Source organism: Centruroides vittatus, unplaced genomic scaffold (assembly GCF_030686945.1).
Source record: "Centruroides vittatus isolate TY-2023 unplaced genomic scaffold, ASM3068694v2 contig_361, whole genome shotgun sequence".
Taxonomy (NCBI): domain Eukaryota; kingdom Metazoa; phylum Arthropoda; class Arachnida; order Scorpiones; family Buthidae; genus Centruroides; species Centruroides vittatus.
Window position 1 is genome coordinate 918,584 of NW_027122185.1, and position 23,362 is coordinate 941,945.

At 28.6% G+C, this 23,362-nt stretch overlaps 1 protein-coding gene across 1 annotated transcript in view; it reads left to right on the top strand.

Annotated features, from left to right (window-relative positions):
• Positions 1-387: 387 nt before the first annotated feature.
• The window catches only part of LOC136975033 (relaxin receptor 2-like), a 67,724-nt gene continuing 44,749 nt past the window's right edge, over positions 388-23,362 (top strand). Inside the window, exons 1-3 of the mRNA XM_067270024.1 lie at positions 388-465; positions 3,668-3,808; positions 6,822-6,905. Of these exons, the coding sequence (XP_067126125.1) occupies positions 402-465; positions 3,668-3,808; positions 6,822-6,905 (289 nt within the window). The 5' untranslated portion in view covers positions 388-401. The remainder of the gene's footprint in view (positions 466-3,667; positions 3,809-6,821; positions 6,906-23,362) is intronic.

Genomic DNA, 23,362 nt, shown 5'->3' on the forward strand with positions numbered 1-23,362 from the left:
ACATAAAACAAAACACAATAAACTGACTTTTGTGCTGTTAAGAAATATATTAAATCATAAAAAAAATATTTTTATTGGTTTAATATAAAATTTAAAATTGTGTTTTTAAAAAAAAGCGTTTTTAATTTATTACATAAATATTTTGTAAAATATTTAAAATATAAATATTTTGTAAATATTCATTTAATATTCATTATAAATATTATATGAATATTACATATTTATAATAAATATTTATTATATTTTGTAAAATATTCATAAATGTAGGGAGTTTTCTTGTCTTATATTTTATGCAAAAATTTTATAATGATTATTTTTATATCTCTAACTTAATTATATTCCCTTTAGGATTATTTCTGCAAAGAAAGAAAATTTTCTTTTAAATATTTGACGTCGTTAAAATGATATTGCTGTCAATACTCTTGAGGAATTTGCTTTTTGTTTCGACCAGATGCTTCATTTCAGGTAAGTTTATTTTAGAAAGAAAACAAATTAATGTCTGAATTTATATTGAAATTTCATTTCAATTATTTTAAAATATTTTTATTAAGTTTATAAAACATTTTAAGAGTAATCCTCTTGTCTAGTAATCTTAGAAAATGTCGAATCAATAAAGCTTTCTAATAACAAAATTTTAATGCCTTTTATTGTTATTATGCAGTCGAAATAAGCCTATTTTTATATATATATATATATGTACATTTCATTTTAATATAACAGTTTCACTATCTTTAATATAAAAATACGGCATCGAAAAATTGAAATAAAGTAAAAATAATCTTTAAAATGCGATTATAATTCATATCGTTTTAATGCCTGCTATAATCATTACTTTATTTCAAGTAGTTCTGGATATAGATACAAAATCGTTGTGTTTACGAGGTATACATAGTATTTGAATATGATCAAATTGCCATTCCATCGAAATATCTTAAACTTATGATGCGTAAAATGACTAGTAAAATCATTTTAAGAAGCTGCGGTAATAATAAATTATCTTTAAATGGAAATAAAAAAATGCATTTTTGTTACATGGGTTTATAAAATGTAATCTGCATAGTTTTAAAATCATATATTTTAAGGTTACATAGGTGGGTTATTGGTTAAATATACTTTTATATTGGTTTATAATAACTAAATGAGTACTATACATTTCCACATTTCTTTAAATAAGTAATGATTACAACTAAATTATGTAACTTGTGCTGTTGTATTTTCATGATACAGTACCCGGTTCTTCTGTCGCCATTTTCGGATCATTTCAAGCCAATTTCTATGCATAGTTATCATAAAATGTTGCTTGTTGATTTTTTTATTATTAGAAATTAATTTATAATAAACTATCCGTTTCGTTTTCAAAAAAGTCAGCAACAAACTTTTGATGTTGGAATTTTCTTTGAATCGTTTATGACTCTTGCGGTTTGGTTTGTTTGAAAAGTGACACGAGGGAATACCTGTCCTGAGGGCTTTTTATGGGAAATTAACCCCTGTTTAGGTGTTAAAATGTGAATAAAAGATGGAAAACTCTACGAGGCCAGCATTGTATTATATCTAATGAGTTATAAATGACCATATATTCAACATATTGTTATAAATCCTTATATCTTATTTTTGAATAATATAACATAAATAAATATGCTTTATTTGGAACAAAAATTCCGATTTTTTAAGGTTTCTTCGTAAAATGTAATGTTATTCGATTTTGAATTTATCAAAATTATAATGTATACGGCTCGAAAATCGGTTAATCATTGTAAATACTAAATTTCTATTCTGTTCAAATTACATTATTACTTAAAATTTCCAAAAATTGTTCAAAATAGGATCGATACAACTTACGAATTATGAACACAGTTTCACAGATTTCTTCTCAAACGTTTAAAGCACATATTGCGTGATTCTTCAGCAAATCAGTCTCTCTTCTTCAGTCCTGTATCTTTCAAATTCCTGTAGATTTTAGGATAATTTCTGCAAAACTGTTTTAAAAATGCTATCTAAATTCCTACCGAAAATAATCGAAAAACTTCACAAAAGAAATCAGTAATGATTTAAATAGATAAATTCATTTATTATTTACGTTTCGTTATATTATTCTTTCTCAATTCTCCCTTAATTCCTTTAAAAATGGGTAACCTAAACTGAGATGAAAATTATTAAACTTTTATGCCTTTAAACGTGAATAAAGTTCTAATTACACTTTGATGCTATTTATGAAGGCGCTATATCGATCTCATAAAGCGCTAATGAATATTTCTATACAGATCTTTCTCATAAACATTACAGTACACATCAGTATCTGTCAATTATCAAATGTACGATTTCAAATTTGCAAATTACATTTTTTAATCATCAAATTAAATGACTTTTAAACCAAACTGGGGCTGTGTATTGACTTCATGACGTCAATAATGACGTCAATAGTGCTAAATTTAGAAAATGATGCAAAAGTATATATTTACTAATTATGAATTTATTAAATGATAAATCATTCAATACATAAAGTAAACAGTTGATAGAATATTAATATATATATATATTAATAATAATTATATAAATCTATATAATCCAAATATATGTATATATTACTTTAATCCAAATATATAATAAAGTAATATATACATATAACATATATATATATATACACATATATTTGGATTATATAGATTTATATTATATATACGAAACGTAAAGACAAGACATAAAAATTAAGTCAATAGTATAACGACGAACAACACGCTGTTGTAAAAGCTTAATAACACATAAAAAGTGTTACGAAACTTCTACAATTTATTAAAGGTACCACAGTTATAAAACTAATAATGTTAAACGTCAGACAATATCAACAGATGTAAAATATCTTCATAGGAATATGAAATAATATTGATACAAGTTTCCAAATGTAGAAATAGCTTTATGAAAAATTGAAAATTCGTAAGAGAAATCTTTTATATTTAAAGCAGTCTTCTATAATGTCTTCTGACATTATAGAAGACCGCTTTAAAAGATATCTTTTATGCTTATATACAAAAGACAAATTTTCTAGAACTACTTAATAAATAAAGATGAATGTTGTTATAATTAGTAAATGCATATACATACGAAGGATTTTTATGCATATTTTTAAAAATACTTTCTAAAGTGTTTTCAATTTATAACGATTTCAAATATATCTTGTATGTTATAGTAAAGCAACATTGATCTTACGCACTGACATAAGACGTTTGAGTACAAGCAGACTTCTTACAGAAAAATTAAATTAATGCACCTTATTTAATCCGAAATCTCAAAAATTCAAATAGTTTAGGCTTTACAAGACGTAAAGGTTCAACCTTTAAATATAATAAATATAGAAAAATAAAATAAAATTCTCAAATTGTGCATTGTTATTTACGTTATTAAAGTCGTTTATTTGAACAAGAAAATCTCAAAAAATTAATATAAAGAAGATAAAATCTATTACGTTATTACTTTATCAATTTGTGTTCAAAATTTAGTGTAAATATAAGGCTATTTTCATTAAATGTTATAACTTCTTAAAAATATCTGATAGCTGAAGTTTTTAAGAAGTGTACTTATATAAAAGCAGTTACAAAGTACTATACATAATAAATATCTCCACGTTTAATTTACATGGCATTTTATAGATAAAGTTTTATTATGCTTTTAGAGGGAAATATACGAACTTATAACTATGAACTTTGTGAAGACGGATTTTTTGCTTGCAACAATACGGATGATTGTATCGCTCAAAAAAGAAACTGTGATGGAACTGTGGATTGCATAGACGGATCTGACGAGTGGAACTGTGGTAAGTATTTTATGTCGAAAATGTCAACGAGTAAGCAAACTGATCACGACGATAAGTCATGATGGATTCAAATTACAAAACTACTTGCGTAAATTTTCGAGTCACTGCTGATAATTTTACTTCACATAATTAATATTTCATTGAAAGAAGAACGAAAAATTTGAAATTCTAATTAAAAACAAAGAATCCGAATTTAAAATCATCTCAATGTAGTTTCTGTACTTGCTTTTCAGTTAGGTTTCTCAATATTAGGATTGATTTTTGAGGTTGATAACAGAAGCAGTGTGCCCACATTAGTCTGTCAATACAGATCGGTATTTAATTTTAATAAAGCTCATTGTTGAAAATGTCTGCTTACAAACGTAGGTGGAACCGAATCTGCACACAAAACACAAGGCAAGACCATGCATTTCTGAATAGTCAATTTTAGAAACAAATTTCCAGAAGGCTTTCAAATCAGGGGAAGTCGGTGATTCACAAAACTCTTGAAATTTTGCTATAAATCCTCTGTGATTTTTAATGTCTACAATTTCCAATTGAATTTTCGGTGGATATTTTCGCTGTTCGAAATGGAGAATGGGTTGATGAACAGAGCGAGATTATTCATTTCAGCTTCGAGGTCTTCGAAACAGGAATGAAATGACTCAGTTAGTGCTGTAATGTCAGAATGATACCTATTATGATTATTCATCTCTCTTTGTGTCCTTTTTATATATTTCATAAAATGTTCATATATCAGCTATATTTTAATCCATCACTTTCTTAGTTTCATTCTGTATTTCCACGTCATGCAGTGTCACAAGTACAGTACAATCTCGATGATTCGACATACTATATATGGCACAGGTGTCGGAGGCAAGACAGATCTAACGGTTTGAAACACCGTATAGTGACTATTGCCTAACAGTACTACCATAAAGTGTACAGTGATGCCTGCCTGGATACCGTTCTCTGTAAGACCAGTAGCAGCTAGGCAGAGATATAATGTAAATAAAGTATGCAATAAAAATATTAAAAAGTTTCAAAGAATAAACAAGAAAAAGATCATTTAAAAATTTTTATAACGTGATTTTAAATGTAAGATTAAATTAAGAGAAGTATAATATCAATGTTCAATAGATGAGACAACCTTTGCCAAAGATACAAATTATGTTATAATTGACCAAACAGATATTTGATTAACCAAACAATTCTTCAGATTCAATTGATTTGCCCTACAGTTACAATTAACTTCTATTGTGTTTCCTCTCCACTTCTTTTTCGTTCTCATTCTTCCAATTTTCTCTCTCTCTATTCTTCTACTTTTTATAATAAAAAATTACTAAATATTATTATTATCTTTATAACAAACTATTAAATTTTTCTCTTTACTAGAAAGTAATTTATATAATTCAATAAAATTGTTACGCAGTTTGTTTATTTAATAAAAAAAAATAAATTATAAAAGTTAAAATTTTTGAAATTATAACTTAAAAATATGAAAAATTATTAAGGAAATTTTAATCAAAACGTATTATACAACAGAAATTTCTTTTTAAAACTTTTTTATTAAATTTATTTGTAATTTTACGATCTTCTGTGTAAAAACGCATTAAAGTGCTAGAATAATTAAATGTAAAGAAAAAATAATTGTATTTTAAGATAGTTTTTTTGTTTTTTATTCATGTTTTAATCCCGAATGAATTTAAATTTAATCATTTATATACTGATTATATTTGTATTAACGCAGGAATGTCGAAAAATTTTGAAAATCTATTGTGTTTTCTCGCTATTTTTTAAATCGCAAACTAAAATCTACTGTAAATATTGTAAAAATCTTGCATTTCTTCTTGTTTTAGCCATTTATAAAGATTACCAATGTTATTTTATTTGTCACAAACGTAATATTTGTGCACATATAACAATTTTATTGTTTACTGTATCTTGTATTTTACACTAAATTTAAACTGTAATCAGAATTTCTCCAACACCGTAGTATTCTTGTGTTACATATAGTGTTTCAAAATATGTAGCAGAATATATATGAAAGTAAATTTTCCATAAAATGGGTGTTTATGAATAAGTTTAACGAATTTCTATTACTGGCGAAATTAAATCGTTGAAATTGGTATGGAATAATAGATGATCAGGCAATACATGAAACTGGTGCTGTATTTATGTACTGTATTTCATATTTACGAAATTGAGTGATGCTAAAACTGTATATTGGAGATGTGGGAGTTAATATATATGAAAAATAGATACAATCTTCTGGTTTTTTTTATGTACTGAACACGGCAATGGGCGATCTTCTAAGAGGGTGGATTTTCTTTGGAAAACTGATTCCTTTGGCGAAGAGCGAATCCATGACCAACTGGTGATTATTACTAGTATACAGTAGATTTTATCCACTAGACCACCGGTGGGAGCTATCTTCTGAAGGAGAATAAAACATTGGGTTCGAATGTGTCTCTATAAAGCACATTTTAAGCCTCCTATTTAGATTTCTAGCTAGAGAACCTCAGTGATAGAGAACACTCTCCTGAAGATATTTCTCTCGTAACAGTACAATGGAACTTAAAAATACTAGCCGGGTTGCTATTGGAGATATTGCTAAACGAATATGACAGAAAATTAATTTCACGAAATTATAATGTTACGTCATTGAAAAATCTTACTTAATGTAGAAAAATTAATATATTTTGAAATCAGTATAAAAAGAATTGCTGGATTCATCCAATAGACAATTAAAAGTTTTATAAACATGATATAGAAGTCATCATTCTCGTTTTTTATGTCAACTCTTACTGAGTAATCACTTCAAAATAAAACTTATATTGAAAAATAAAAATTTATACGTATGAAAGTACTTTTATACACGCAAACAATGAAGTATTTTAAACATTATAAACATTGGTTATACTTTAAATAAATATAGCGTAACGTTCGTTACATTTGATATTATTTTTAAAAAGCTCGTTAAATTAAAAAAATGAATTATTTAATATTGAAATTTCTTCATTTATTTATCTAGAAGATAATCCAAGAACTGAATTTTGGAATAGTTTATTTAAGAAACGTCCCGATGAAGACAGAGAAAAACGAATGAGTAAATGTGGTAAGAATATTTCGATAATCTTAAGACTTTATTATCCTATTTTTAACTTAATCATTAAAGAGTATAAAAATAAAATAATCGATGGGATTTATAGATAGAACCTTAATGTGTTTTAAAGAATATTCAAATAATCTTAAGTATATATTAATAGAGTAAAAATAGATAAAACTTTCTTCTTGTTAGTCGGTTCCTAAAATAATCATATTTTTAAAGAGCCACCCTATTTCTAGTAAATTCAGTGAGATAAATTGAGATTACGTCTTAGTAAATTCATTCTAAACTACGTAATATCACATAGAAAAATTAAAATAATATTTGGTTAATGTTACCTTAGGTGCCAAGATGGCTGGATAAAAGTGAACTGTTATCTGTAATATGATATTGTGTATACACTCCATAGAAATAAAAATATTTAATAAAGAAATCAACGTTGATACTGTATTAAAATAATGTAAATATGAAAAATAATTAAAAATTAAAATGTAACTTTAATTATTAATACGTTTATAACAAATGAAAATTGATTAAATAAGATAATAATCAATGCCAAATATAATTTTTATATACTTATATTATTAATTATGTCGAAAACTTTAATAAACATAAAAACAATTTCATTGGTGATTATGTGAAATTACAGTATTATAATTTTTAAAAAATGGATATTTATGTGAAATTTATTTTCTAATAATACAGAGGAAATATCAATTGTTTTAAGTATAGCGTTAAGTATAGATAAAGTATTAATTATAGAGACAAAGCATTGGTGTAGTTTGTGTCTATAAATACGCAATTTTTCCACCAAAAATGATCGTTTATAAATAAAACGGTTATTCCGAAAGACAAATTACAAAATAAATAGCATATTCTATTAAAGTTTTTTCTAGATATTTTAAAAAATCGTAGCGATTAGTCGTAAAAATCAATTGTAGAACTAGAAACACTATGATACGTAAGGTACCATTTAGTAATCTACAATAGCTACATAAAATCACTACGAAATAAAATAAAGATGATCTTGGAGTGTTCAGAGCAACAATCATTATGCATACATCATAAATTCTAAGGAAAGATTTTTTTATTTATTTATAACTTGTGCTTAGACATGATAGAAAATGAATGGAGATAGAAATGTTTGAAAGAATGAGGTAGACTTTATCGATGAAAGTACTCATCCTCCCTGAATGAATTATACGATAGAACATAATCGATGAAAGATAGCAATGATCTATAACGTGATGATGATGATGATGATGATGATAATAATAAAAAAATAATGTCAAAATTGCCAAAACTTTTGTAAAGTTTAATCTTTTTACCTTCACAATATACATATTCTAGTAATAATAAATAATCGAAAATGTCATAGTTTTTTTTTTACACATGAATAAATTTAATAAATTAAAATTACGTATAAATTATTATTTTATAATAATTCTTATACTTATTATATTTAGTTCTTTCAAATGAAACAGTCTGTTGAGGGGGGAGAATAGGGGGTCGCTGTACAGGTGGAGGTGAGCTAGTTGTTCAGTGTCGAGTGTACTGTGTCTGTAAATCCTTACATGTACCTGTACTTCCATTGGACGTCTGAGTCTACGTTTCATTTGAAGGAACCAAACAAAATAACAGATTAATGATTTATCAATTTTCATCGTTTGTGTAGAGAATTGCCTGTATTGAACCATTTAACTCCATATATGATTCAGCATGCTTCCTTATTCATTCAGATTCAAGGAGATTCCATATCTTTTTTCTTCCTACTGTTTCTTTTATTTTTATTTTTAGAATTGTTATTAAACTCTTCAATATTATTTAATAATTTGCGGATTAATATTGTTTTCGGTTAGTATTGTATAATTATCTTAAAATGGAATTAACGTACGTGAAAAATATAATGTTTTAAGAGCTATTCTCGAAGAATTAGAGTTGATAAATAAAAAAAAATATAAGAAGCTTTTTAATTAATAAACATCTAATTTATTTTTAATTTTATAAAGTTCGTGGTGCATTTTTATCTGTTATTTTACTTGAAAAGATTAGTTTAATACCCGAACTTGATGCAAATGTAAAATATTTGAGTTTTCTTGTTATAATTTTTAAAAATGCCAATTTATAAACTAAATCTTGTGAATATTTTTTTTTTAAATGCACTTGTAAATAACTTAACTATTTAAATTTAAATGCAATTAAATTTTTAATTAAATAATTTATTTAACTTTGTTTTATTTCTTTTATAATAGACATACTTAAAAGCATTTTAAACTAGTATTTTCATTTCTACGATTAAAGGATTATAATTGGAAGCTTTTTAATACTAATTTCTTAAATAATAATCGACATTTAAATTATTTTAATAATTTCTACAATCAAATATATATATATTTTTTAAATATGACAATGTAAATGTAGAAAATATATTGCAATTTAGTAATTAAGTTTAATGGTTTGATATCTGATATCTTTGGCCAAACCGATCTTTTAATGAAGATTTTTTTTTATTTAATTACTATAATAAGTATATTTTTCACATCTATATTAAATTACAAGAAAGAAGGTAATTCATAGATGATTTTATATGAACTTATAGCTTCATTTGTATATTCATTTTGTTAATATATTATATTCATATAGCAATCTGTACACAAATGAATTATAATTATTTAAATATTGAATTTAATTTCGTTTTTCTTATTAATTTTTGTTTTGATATAATTTTTTAAAAAATCCAAATAGAAAAACATTTCTTTGGAATAATTTATGAAATATATTATAATATAATAGGAACAGACGTCACTTATGTGTAAAAGCTGGTTATATTCTATTTTATCTTTTACAAATTTATCCCATGGAGCAAAAGAAATTGGTAAAATATAATAAATTTCATAAAAAAAATATATATATATATATATATATATATTGTATAAATAAAAATTGCAAAAAATTGTATATATTTTTGTTATTTTCTTTATTTTTATCAACATATACATATATGATGCATGTTTATGTTTTCAATATATTCTGTATTCTTTCTCTCTTGATATATAAATATTAATTAATTTATTTATTTAACTAACGTACCATTAGAGAAAGGTTAAAGATAGAAAGCATAAACTTAATTTTTAAACAAATAATCGAATAATGATTTAAATTTTAAACATAAAAGCGATAAACTGAATACGTCTTTACAGTTTTCAGTCCTTCATTTATGAAAATATAGAAGTTAAATCCTTTATTATTTTCAGAAATAAATTAAATAAGAACAGAAATGTCAAGGTTTTGTTTTCTTAACTCTATTTATTATTTAGTAATATTATTAAAAATGTCGATCTCAATTAACTTTCCCCTGTAAATGTGTTTTCATTGCACCTCATAATTTTATCAGAAAAACTTAAAAATAAAAAATTCTTTAAAATAATTTTAAAACATTTATTAACTTTAGAAAGAAAATCCTTTACACTTATATTTTTGAAAAAAAAATAATGTAAATATTTTTTCTTGAAAAACCGTCGAAGTACGATGATGAGGTTAAAATAAATAGAATGAATTCGTTTTCTGATATAAAAATTGTACAATACTTATGCCAAAATTTTTATTTTAATCACATTTATATAATGTAAGGTCGGGCTGATCCAAACAGCTCCTACCACTTACCTAACTAAAATAATGGACTTGTCAATTATACACTTGCATCTTACGTGTAAACATAACTCACGTGTTATGAGCATTGCTGCTAATTCTTCCTGTTACCTTGATAACAACTATTCTAATTTGCTCTATTTAGCTGTTGTAAAGCATCTTACAACAGTAAAAACTGGTCTCAAAGCATAAGCATCATATAAGCCATAACAAATCGGTCAGTTGGATATGCAAAGAAAGGGGCGTGCGAGGCCACGCAGAGACAATACCAAAGTACTGGACAAAGATAGTCAGCCAGAAGTCACACTAAGTGAAGAATACCATCAAATTGAACAAGAACATGATAAATTCGATCCCAATGACGTGGGAAATACGAAAATACAGGATTACTTCGAAACAATAAGAGAAACAGATCTTCCAGTAATAGAAGAACCGCAATAATCCTTAAAATCGATATACGATTTAATACAGTAAATATTTACTCAATTGAATACAGAATTACAAATAATCAAGTTAGAAGTTAATTTATTAAAGGAAGAAAACAGAGTTAATCAAATCGAAACTACGAAAATAATTCAAAAATTAGACGAAATGAATGTAATAACTAAGGAAAACTGCCAGACTAAAGGTACGTTAGAATTCGAAATCAATCAATTAATTAATGAGAAAACTAACAAAAATATTATAATTATCAACTATCCGTTTAAAACTACTGAGTATTTAAAAGAATTAGAACAATTCATTAATACGGAATTAGGCATATTAAATAACCCTATAGAAAGTCTAATCAAGCTAACAAATAACGATTTTAAACCAATCGTGAAAATTATATTAGATTTTGTATATGCCAGAAACTTAATTCTTAGGTTTCTTTGCCCAGAATTCTTTAACTTTAATATAGAAGAAAGGAAAAAGTAATAATATTCACGGCAGATCTATGTAAAAGATCGAGATTGAGAAAGAAAAAGTACCAACAATAGTCAAAGAAAAGGCTAAAGGCAATAAAATAAGAGTGAGAGACGATTATTATATTAGTGAAGAGAACATTTATACATACGATCTTAATCTAGATACAGTTATCCAACTAAAAGGTTTTTTAGGTATAAACTAAATAATACATTGGTCGTGTCATCAAAAGAATTACATGATTCTATGGGTTCCCTAAATATGCATAATAAAATACTAGAGACGATAGAAGAAGACAATAATCTAGATCGGAATAAACAGAATCAGATGGATACTAATATCGATTTAACCAAATCTCAGAATTTAGGACTAATAACCAATTGCGAAGAGTTCAAAGTACTAATAAGCTTTTGGAATATCCAAGGGTTGCAAGGAAAATTATACAGATACTCTACGGAATTATATGAAAGTTAATTCAGTCATTGGACTTTGGGAAGAATCACGATTGGGTGTTATACTCATATATTTTTCACCATCCACCGATAAAAAAGCTAAATTTTATGAAATTCAAAATATACTACAGAGATCGAATATTTATGAGTTATAGGTGGAGATGTTAACGGCCGAATAGGCGAGGAAATGGATACTAAATACAAAAGTAACAATGCAATGATTAATAATATTAGAACATCCAAACATAAAATAATTAATACAGAAGGTAGTGTGTTACTTGATTTTGTTCAAGATAACGATTTATATATTCTGAATGGCAGGTTGTACGGTGATTGTCCTGCAGAATACACCTTTATATCCCACTCTGGTAAATCCATAATTGATTACATTATCTGTTGTAGACCAGATCTAAAAAGTTTAATGTTCTGAACAATGATGAATCCGATCATTTCCCATTACAGCTCGAACTATGTGAAACTATACATGGAGATAACGAATTATATAATCACACAAACAGCCAATGTCAAAGAAAGAACATCGAACGACGATTTAATATGTTAAAATTTAAGAATGAAATCAATAATAAAGTAAGCGAGATTTTAGAACTTGAAAATAATAATATTCCCATAGTAAACTACGATAATTTGCTGAATATAATGTATTCGTATCGTTTTAAAAGTTGCATTAATAATAATAGATTAAAATACAAACAAGATTGGTTTGGTTTGATAATAACTGTTACCATTATAAGACCAAAAACAACGGAGTTTACAACAATTCAGAAATATCAACTCTGAACAATCTCTGAAAGAATATTTAGAAAACAAGAAAATATACTTAAATTTGGTGAGTGACCTATTGTTAAAATCAAGAGATACCAAAAATTTTTGGAACATTATAAATAAATTCCGGAAAAATGACAATAAATACGAATGGTAAATGTAGTGTGCCATACAACAGTTGGTGTCAGCACTTTAATGAATTTTCAGATAACTACAAAAATAATAATAAGGAGAATATCATTCAATTGAATATACCCTCGACTCAACCACTAGAAGAAGTATTCAACGTAGATAATTTATATAACTGTATTAAAAAACTAAAAGATAAATCGGCTTCTGGCTTTGATACAATCTCTAACTACACAATTAAAAAGCTACAGACATATGCCGTTAAATTTTTGGTTAGACAATTTAATGGATTTTATAATACCGGTACTATCCCTAGAGATTGGAATACAGTAATTTTCCATGTGATATTCAAGAAAGGTGAAAGGACTTTGCCAGCTAATTACCGTCCAATTGCCCTCCTGTCAGGATTCAGTTAGCTGTTCACATCAGTGTTAATGTCAAAGTTTTCCGACTGGATCGACAGAAATAATTATAGAGATAATATGCAATTCGCTTTTGTTAAGAATGGAGGTACCCAAATGGCCCTTTTTACACTTATTACGCTAGTCCAACTCCAATTGCATAAAAAGAGACAAAGTTTCTGCATTATTCTTGGATATAGAAAAAGTGTTCGATTCTGTGTTAATCTCATAATTACAAAGGAAATTGATTAAATGTCAGGCGGATGGTTATTTAGTGAGAATAATTGGAGAACTATTCAGTCGATATGAAGTAATAGTTAAACACGACAGCAGAGAGTGGCCATCGCTACACGTGGAGAGAGGACTATTACAAGGCGACCCTGGTCCCCTCACTTTTTTAACTTCTTTTAGTTTGATATAAATGAATGTTTCGACCGAGAAGACCATGGTTTTTCTATTGATGGACGAATTGTTCATTCCATATCATATGCCGACAATGTTGTGATAGTTGCCCCGACAGCCGTAGCTCTTCGTAGGAAAATAAAAACAGTGCATGAATATTTTAATAAATTAAAACTAAAATTTAGGGTCTAGACTGGCTAAGAAAAGTACATCGTTTTACCTGAACAACGTGCAACTTATGATAGTGCACTATCCTTTGAAAAACAATATAAAACAATTAATGCCAAACCCAATATATTGATCAATAATATGGCGAAATTGTTCTCTAAAATTAAACTTAAGAACATATTTGTTCACTTTAAACTGTTTAATTCGATAATTATTAATGCCATAGGATATGCCTCTCCGATTTGGAGTCTTACCAGTTATAAAATATTTGATATAATTAAAAACAAATTCATCCGTAAAATATTTACACTATGGTATAATATCCCTAGATTAGAACTAAGGTTAGAACATAATAGATTTTAACTAACTCCTTTCTTTATGATTAGAGACCACTGAAATCTACCTACTAAACTGTTGTTTTTGCTATACAAAAAATCTTGTCAGAATTCACAGCGAAGTTCTTGGTTGAACCAAATGATAAGCATTGTAAATGACTGGTGTTTCTATAGTTCCTCTCCTGGAAAAATCAGAAACTAGTGAATAATTAAATCTCAATTAATCCAAAATACATTAGAAGTCTCATTGTCACAAGACATTGGAGAAATGCATGGCCGGAAAAAACCGGAGTGGTACGCCACTATTCTGGAATACCCTTTTAATAATAATTACGTGTTAACAAATATGCCGTTTGTAATTAAAAAATTTTTTAATCCAACTAAGATTAAATAAAGAGATGATCACGGTGAATAATAAAATTAATGAATTTTCTAAAACATATTGTTCAAGATGTAAAAAAATATTGACTAAATTTCATTTGTTTTGTGAATGCAAGGAGGGTCAAGAACTAAGAGTTAAAGGAGGCCTGATTCAACTAAATAATTTTATAGAGAAAAACCGAATGTATCGATTTTTTCATTCAGCAAATATTACGATATACAAATTTTTGTAATCAACCGCTCCAAGCTCATTCCTAATAAATTTCTATATACAGTCAAACCTGTTTTTATGCGGGGGATAGGGACCGCATTAAAAAAAACGCATTAAAAAAATCTCACGAAACTTCACGAATGGCTGTAAATAATAGTTTTCGCAACACAATTAAAAAAAAGTCTCACATAGAAAATAACTCAAAACCGTACGAAATAGAATTTATTGACAACAGACGTCAGCACTTGACTGCATCGTCTGGTCTATCGTCTGTTTTACATATTTTTGTCCAGGTGGTGTTTTGTTGACTTAAAAAGTAAATTATTTCATTTTTCGCATATTCATGCAATAATATTACTATAATAAGTGCATTTATGCTATAATAAGTTTATTTAGCTATAATAAGTCAACGTAAGACATGACGAATCGCACGAGACTAGTCGCCAACTATACCGCACAAATTAAAAATTCGCATTAAAAAAATCGCACAAATAAAAATCGCACATAAAAAGAGCGCATAAAAACAGGTTTGACTGTATATATATAAAGAAATGTAAATTTCAGAGATCTTATAGTTAATATAATTGTTTATTGTGTAGATAAAATTTATTTTGATATTATATAATCTTAACACCCCGCTATAACAGGCTACGGCCTATTATGAATAAATAAAGATTTGATTTGATATTACAATATGTTCAACTTCAACTATAATGTGAGTAACTGAATTATTGGCCTACATTGTATTTTCCGTGTTATGTCATGACATCATAGTTTGTCGCCTTTTTGTCAACTACCTAGCGACTAACTGTCAACGTTTACACATGAGAACGAACCACCTGTTCGGTTCTCAGACGCTTAAATGACGCTTTCTCATCACCTCTCGACCTCATGCTGTTTTTCTTTCGATGCAACAGAGGAGCATCGAAAGAAAAACAGCACCTCAAAATTAGTCAGTGGCCGCCCCGATCGACACTCGCCAAGTTCCTAATTTCTGAGTGCGCCATTTCCTTTGTGTATGTGTAAAATTCTGTCCCTGGATTAAATCTGCCGTCCATTGGATTAATCGCCGACTTAAGTGGACTAAGCTTATCGTCATCACTACGAATTTCTCCATTCACCTTTCCTCTCGCCTACGGACTAATCGGACTAACAGGTCAAACCACCTCAGCTTCAACAAGGTATTTATCGCTACGCGGATCTTATGTAAACTCTCTCTCTGGGAATCGCGACGTTAGGCCTATTTCCCCTATGCTTTTCGTTGTATGTATAGTCGGGCTCTGTGTAAATAAACGTTGTACTTTAGTTAACGAGGCCTCTGTTACTTCCGGTGCATTGTCACACCCTCCATCCCGAATCCGATCGCTCCGTAACGCGACCGCTCGCGTGTCCGATCTTTGAACCGCCGCGGCTTCCGTGTCAGCTAACACACGGTGGTGTCAGTCCTGACGAGGCATCAAAGAGGTGTCGACCCCCCGGTCACACTGGTGTCAGAAGTGGGATTTTTGAGGCCCCTAAGGCCACTTCGGTATCATAGTTATTCACTCCCTTAAGAAAAAATAATTTCTGAACCAATTCTAGAATGGAGGCAGAGGCAGAAGGACCAGCGCGTGCAGCAGAGGGTCCCGCGCGTGGGGAGGCCTCCGGAAATCCCGCAGGGGGCGGTGTAGGTGTCGGTGGATTGGGAGCCCTTGTCCCTTTAATCTGTCCTCCTTCTCAGGAGGCGCGGATGGGCTTAAGGTTACGGATTATCTTGCAGCCATAGATGAGATCGCCAAACTGACCAATTGGACTAAAATGCAATGCTTAAGCGTAGCCAAACTAAAACTAACGGGGATAGCCCGAGATTTCGCCTGGAAAGATGAAAAAATGGAAGCTGTGGAGACATATGATGAGTTTAAGAAACTCATGATTAAGAGATTCGAAAGAGTTCCATATTCTTTAAGGCTTCAAAAATTTCATGCATGTGTACAAGCACGGGACAAAGACGTACAAACTTACGCCGTACGCTTGCAAACTTTAGCCGCCGAAACTGTCATTGAACATACCAGTCAGGATGCCCGGGAAGCAGCAGTTATTAAGCGATGCCAACAAAAAGAGCGAGACGAAAGGTTAAGAGTGCAATTTCTTAGCGGGCTAAATGACCTCATAAAGAGATCGGTAATGAGCAGGGAACCTGACACATTCGATAATGCGGTGCGAGTCGCCATCAGCGAAGAAACCATAGACCAGTTAACGGGAAAATCTCGAGCGATAGTCCGAACCATAAATAATCCAAGCGATACTAAGGAAGAGGCTAACACTGCAAATCCAAATCGGTTAGAGGAAACCTTGGCGAACATTCAAGAGCAATTAAAACAATTGGGAATCTCGGAAGGTGGCCGACGTAGAACTCCGCCATTTTGGCGTCCTCAGAGTTACTTAGATTCACGACTACAATATTTACCCAGAGGACGAGCGAGCGACAACTCCCGAGGGCCCCGAGATGTAGCTAGAGGGAGAGCGAGGAACGAGAATCAGGACCGCCGAATATGTCCATGTTCCTTGATTGTCAATTCGTCGGAAAATAGGTGAGTAAGACATCGTTAAACGTCTAGGACATAGGCGATTGACAGATTTTTCGTCTCCGAGATATAAAGAATATTCGCAGCTTTGTCGTGGTGACCGCCATATAGGAACATTAGGTGAACATATGGCGATAGGAGTGGTTTGGCATCGAGTTAGATTACGTTGATTAATAACGCGATAAATGGTAGGTTAAAGGGTTCCCAATAAATACGTATAATATAATAATGAATTTTTTACAGTATTATGTAATTTGTAAGATAATGTATAAATGCGATATTTTCAAGCTATTTGATGAAAATTAAAATTATTTTTAATAAATTTTTTAAAATTGCGACTGCATCTCTGATAGCACTCATTGACGTGTATTGTGATGACCCGCCCAGTCCCGAAAAGTGTAGGTCATATTTTTGGATAATTCGAAAGCGAGAGTAATCTTATATTTCGAAAATTACTAGAGTTTTAGCATTTCAGAATATGTATTTTCTTGGAATTCTGACCTGCCCTGCAGTCGTCCTTTCTCCTTGTGTCCTAATTTGTGGTTTACTGATAAGCTACAGTACAGTGGATAAGCAGTAGGAGACCCACTGTTGTTAAACATGTAATGTGTTTGAAAAACGTATAAAAAGCTATTTTAGAAAATAATAACGTCAACGTTTCCTTCGATTATAAACAAGGAATATTTCGCTGTTTTCCATGCTAAATTTTAGTCAACGTACGAAGAAGTTGCGTTGAATAATGGACAAATACCCTTCATTAGTTTCGTTTATATTTGCGAAAAATAGACTAGAAGACGTGAATTTTCTGTTGTTTATTAATAATTGAATTTGGGGCCTCTTTGGGGATTAGGAAAAGGGCAACCTCAGAAGAAAATGTGATGTGGCACGTGTTCCAATGTACGGGTATTCGCACCTAAAGTTTTCTAAATTTTTGATATTAAAAAAAAACTATAAGATTCTGTTAAAAGTATGAATGAAATGAATAATGTACTGTAGGGATTGTAAATTTACCGAATTTTTCATTTACCGGTAATTCGGTAAATGAAAATTAAAATACCGGTTTACCGGTAAATTACCGGTAAATTTTTTCCTGAAAAATAAAATTAAGGCGATAAAAAATATAAGTCATTTTGATTTCCATTTGACATTTTTTATTTCAAAGATATAGAATATAAAAATTATAAAAATTAAAGTGTTATTCTAAACAAACTAAAATAATAACTTTTAGAAACAGAAAAATAAAATAATACAAAAAAATAAAAATACAACAGAAATAATATATAGTACCTAATACCATTTTATTGATTACCATTTTTTTAAAAATAACTTCTCAAGAAACTTAAATTATTTAAAGTCTTATCTCCTATTTTTTATCTAATTTTTGTACAAAATAATCTAGATCCCGAGAATACCCTTTCTGATTTAACACTTGTTGGACGAATGGTATATTAAATAATCAAATACTATTTGAATATACTTCCCCCGTACTTTTTCTTGGCGGAAGTAGTCTAATTCTTTTTTACTATTTGTTTCCAATCTTTCGTGTTTTTTGCTTGTGGAACCGACTCTTCTTGACATTCTGTTTTTTGTTTGATAAGGTCATAGAGTTTCTGCTTCATTGATAATTTGACATTAGGTGTAGAAGTATCAATATTTTCGTTATCTGACTTTGAATTGGAATCCAAATCGGGATCATTTAAGTGTCTCTGACTACTCTCAACAATAATCGAAAGTCTTTCAGCAATGCTTTTGATTATTGATGCTTTACTGTTTATATGAAAAATGTCATAATTTTCTTGACCCGACAAAACCAAATTAGGGTCTGTCAAATAGTGTAACATGTTCGAATAAACAGTCCTTCTCTCCTTTATGCTATATATTAATGCTTTTTTTTAGTTCAACGCTTAAAAATGTATTTTGGTTGGTTAATTCACCCAACATAAATTTCAAAGTAACATCGGCTACATATAAATTAGTCTTTTCATTGCAGTGTTTCAACGGCTAACTTAATGGGTTGCAGGCTCGAGATTATATTTGTAGTAATTTTATTTTTCTGTCATTGAAATCTAAGTTCAGTTTCAAATCTATTAGACTTTTTCGGACAGCATCTTTAAGTAATAAAAATCTTTCCAGCATGTTTAGTAAGCTATTCCACCTGGTTCTGCAATCTAAAATTAAAGAAAGTTCTTTTTCAATAGTTTCTTTGACATATTTTTGTAGTAATGTAGTTTTGGTTGGCGATTTTCTAAAAAGTCTTACTATCTGTCGTATTTTTGTAATTAAAAAATTTAATTCCGCATTTTGTAGAGTAAGTTTGGTACAGCCAGTAGTTTCTTGGTTTATTTCAAAATTATCGTATTCAATGTCCAAGTTATCAGAATCGGAATCTGTAGTAAGTAGTAAATTAGCATTATATTCATCATCATCCTGTACATCTGATGTGCTTATATTGTAAAGAACTTTTATGATTGCAATTTGCAATCCATGTACAAGACATAACTGATGGTTTTTATTGAGTAATTTCGTCGTTTTCTTCATAACGGCAGCTCCGTCCGATGTTATGCAGACAATATTTTTCAAAGAAATTTGAAATTCTTTTAATTTATTTTTTATTAATTCTGCGCATACCTCAGCAGGCGCAGGTCCATAAATTCGACTAAATCCAAGATTACCCAAGAAAATAATACATATTTTGCACAATCTTAAGGCATAATATTAGAATCTTGTAATAAATATTTGTATTTAATTATTTTAAACAGTTGTTAGAAGTAAAACATTTTAATGTTATTTTACAATAATATTGCATTATTCCTGTCATAATGTGGTGTATTCAAAATTGCTATTAATTTAAAAAATACGTGAAATATTTACGTATTATTATATTTAAATATTAAAAAAGGAAATATTTACTTATTCTTTAAGAAAAGCGTTGATTGTAAAGATTTTACACCTTTAAAAATCTCAAAAACTGCAGAGCACAAATCACACAAGATAACTAGCGCTTTCTGTACGATTTACAGCGCCTCTCAAACCCAAGGAAGTTTGAATTAAAATTAAACAAAATATATCTCACATAAAATTAATAATTAGGTATGTTGTTGCTTACATTTACCTGTTTTTTTCATTTTCAATGTCCCTTTAGCCCTTTTAAATATCTATAAACGCAATATTTTCTACATAAAAATTTCTAGTATGGATTTTTCATTTACCGAATTACCGGTAAATTTTTGAAATTTACCGGTAAGCTTACCGAATGATTTTTTTTGTCAATTTATCGGTTAACCGGTAAATCGGTAAACCGGTATACAATCCCTAATGTACCGTACGTGTCTTTTCCCGATTTGTAAAAAGAATCGTTCGTTTTCTAATTTTTAATCTATAATGGTTATTTTTATAATTATAAAATTATTATAATAATCAATTAAGAAACATTAATAAGGTTCTCTTTCGTTTCTTCAAATTTAGAATATTATCATCCAAGATGAACCTCAGTCGAAAAAATGTCCAAAGTAGAGGATATTTTGATGTTATGCAGTGTGAAGCTGCACAGTCTGCTCTCTGGATTGTGTAACTTCATGCTTATTAAACTCTATTTAAATACTATAAATACACGCCACAATTAAAATTAAATTTATTAAATATTTTAGTCTAATTTATTTTGCAGTTTTTAAATCTTACACCGATACATTCTCATTCTCGCCCGTCTGTTTGTTCTTCGTTAACCTGAAGAATGGAATTAGGTAGATAAAAACCGAAAGCAGATATGGAAAGCTCAGAGCTAGGGGGCTCCTATTAACTATAATTATCAACTTCAAAACAACAAATATTCGTAACATTATGCGGGATGGTCCAAAGTTCCTGATTAGTTTTATACTTTAATAAGATATACAAATGTTAAAACAATGAAGTACCTACACTAAATGGATATTTGAAACCGTAACATTTAAAATTCAAAATAAAATCAAATTAATTAAAAATAAACAGTATATTGTAAGTAACATATTTATTTGCTACCTGTTTAGTTTACTATACTGTGTTACTCTATATACCAAAGAGTATATTGTAAAACTTAATAAAATTCCCTATAACTCCACCCTTTTAAAGATTGTTCACTGGCCTGAACGACATTACTTTGAAGTAAGCGATATTAAATTTATTTAATAAATTATTCTTTAGATTTAATTTACTCGACATATAATTTTTTCGTTTTTTATCGGTTTATTTTGTTTAGAATTCAATTAATCATTCTTAAATTATTAAAATCTGCAACGTAACTCTGTGCAAAACAAAAAATTTTCAACAGCATATTTTGTAAACCCGGTAAAATTACAAATTTTATTAAATTTACTTCTTTAGAAAAATAAAACTGATAAGTAAAATAACAAAAATGGTAATGAAAGAAGATAATTTAGAACTGAAAAGTCATTATCTGATTAATTTGAAACTAGAAAATATACCACTTCAAATCTGTTAATCTTCTTTTAGTATATGTATTTTTCTTTGATCGATTTTACTAGCATTAATTAATTCTTTCTTTCTATTTATAAAATACATAAAATTGAATATAGAAGGGATGAAACTAACATTTAAAATTTTTTACAAGTTCTTCTTTTCTCATTATAGAGTAGAGCTAAGCTACACAAACGTCTAATGTTAAAGTGCCAAATTTTACCGTTAATATCTCCAAGACTGACGAACCGATTTGGATGAAATTTAAAATATTTATTGTCTTCGATGAGGACTACGGAAGTCTTAAATTTTGAATAAATTCGTTAGATCGTTCCGGACTTACGCAATCCCAAATCTTGCATTTTTTCACTAGATTTACAACTAGAGAGTTTCCTGTATTTAGATGAATAATACAAGAAGCAATGGAATGAATAATTTATGACAAATATTTTAGCATCTAAATGGTCCTGCTGGCTTCTTTATAAATTCTATATGTAGAAATATTTTAAATCTACAGTACATTTATACATATCTTCAAATACAGATACATGTACTGTACATTCATACGTATTGATTTTATTATTTTTTGCTATTTGTTATATATATATGTATTTAATATATTTTAAATACGTTTATATGTATTGCAAATATAATAAATACATTAAATACTGTAGTAGCTAACACTTATTGCGATTATTTTGGGAGCATTTGAAATAATAACAATATTCAAATGATGACAATTTAATAAATTTTCAGTCATACTGACATGTGAATGAAACTTGTTTGATTTGCTGTGTACACTCGAAAATGTTTGATTTGGCGGATATTTTATATTTCTATGTTCTTTGATTTATCTTTGATAGGTTTCAGATATTTCTTCTTCGAATCTTTTTCATATGTTAATTCTAACTGTCAGTTGAGAAGTGTTTGATTTAGGTGAAAAATTTCAATAACATATGATATCAATAGTTTATTGTTTGTGTACCGATATTACTACTTTTTTCTCTCCGTTGTACTTAATAAAGTGGAACACCGACATTGAAAGATCAAGCAAACAGAAAAATCACAACAAAAACTGATCTAGTTGCAATAAATTTGTCTCTTATACGTTTTTATAAAGTTGATGAAGTCATGATGTTGATGAAAGACAACAGCAATAATTGAGTATGAACAATAGAAAAGATAGAATATAAAAGAACCTACTTTATAGGAAAAGTCTAATGTGTTAGGTTCTTTTACTTATAGTTAAATTTATTCAGTTTTCTTAAGATAAATGTTTACTTTGGTCGAAGCTTATAAAACCTCTTAAAGTATACAAAACTTTATTAATATATTTTTTACCGACTTTTACAGATAGATACTTCTGTAATTAATTACGTGACATAAAATTAATTTGTTTACTTAGGACACGGTAATTAACTTCTTGGCATTTTCATAAATTTCTTTAGTATATTTTCACAAGTTTCAGAGATATTGGTTCAAATGATATTGCAGGAATTATCAGAAAAACATAGTTTTAGAGTTTTTACATTTTTAATTAATATTCATTGATATACAATATTTTCTCGATTAAATCCCAGGAAGTTTATTACATTACAATAGGGAGTGAGTAAAAATTGAAAGAAATACCTTAATTA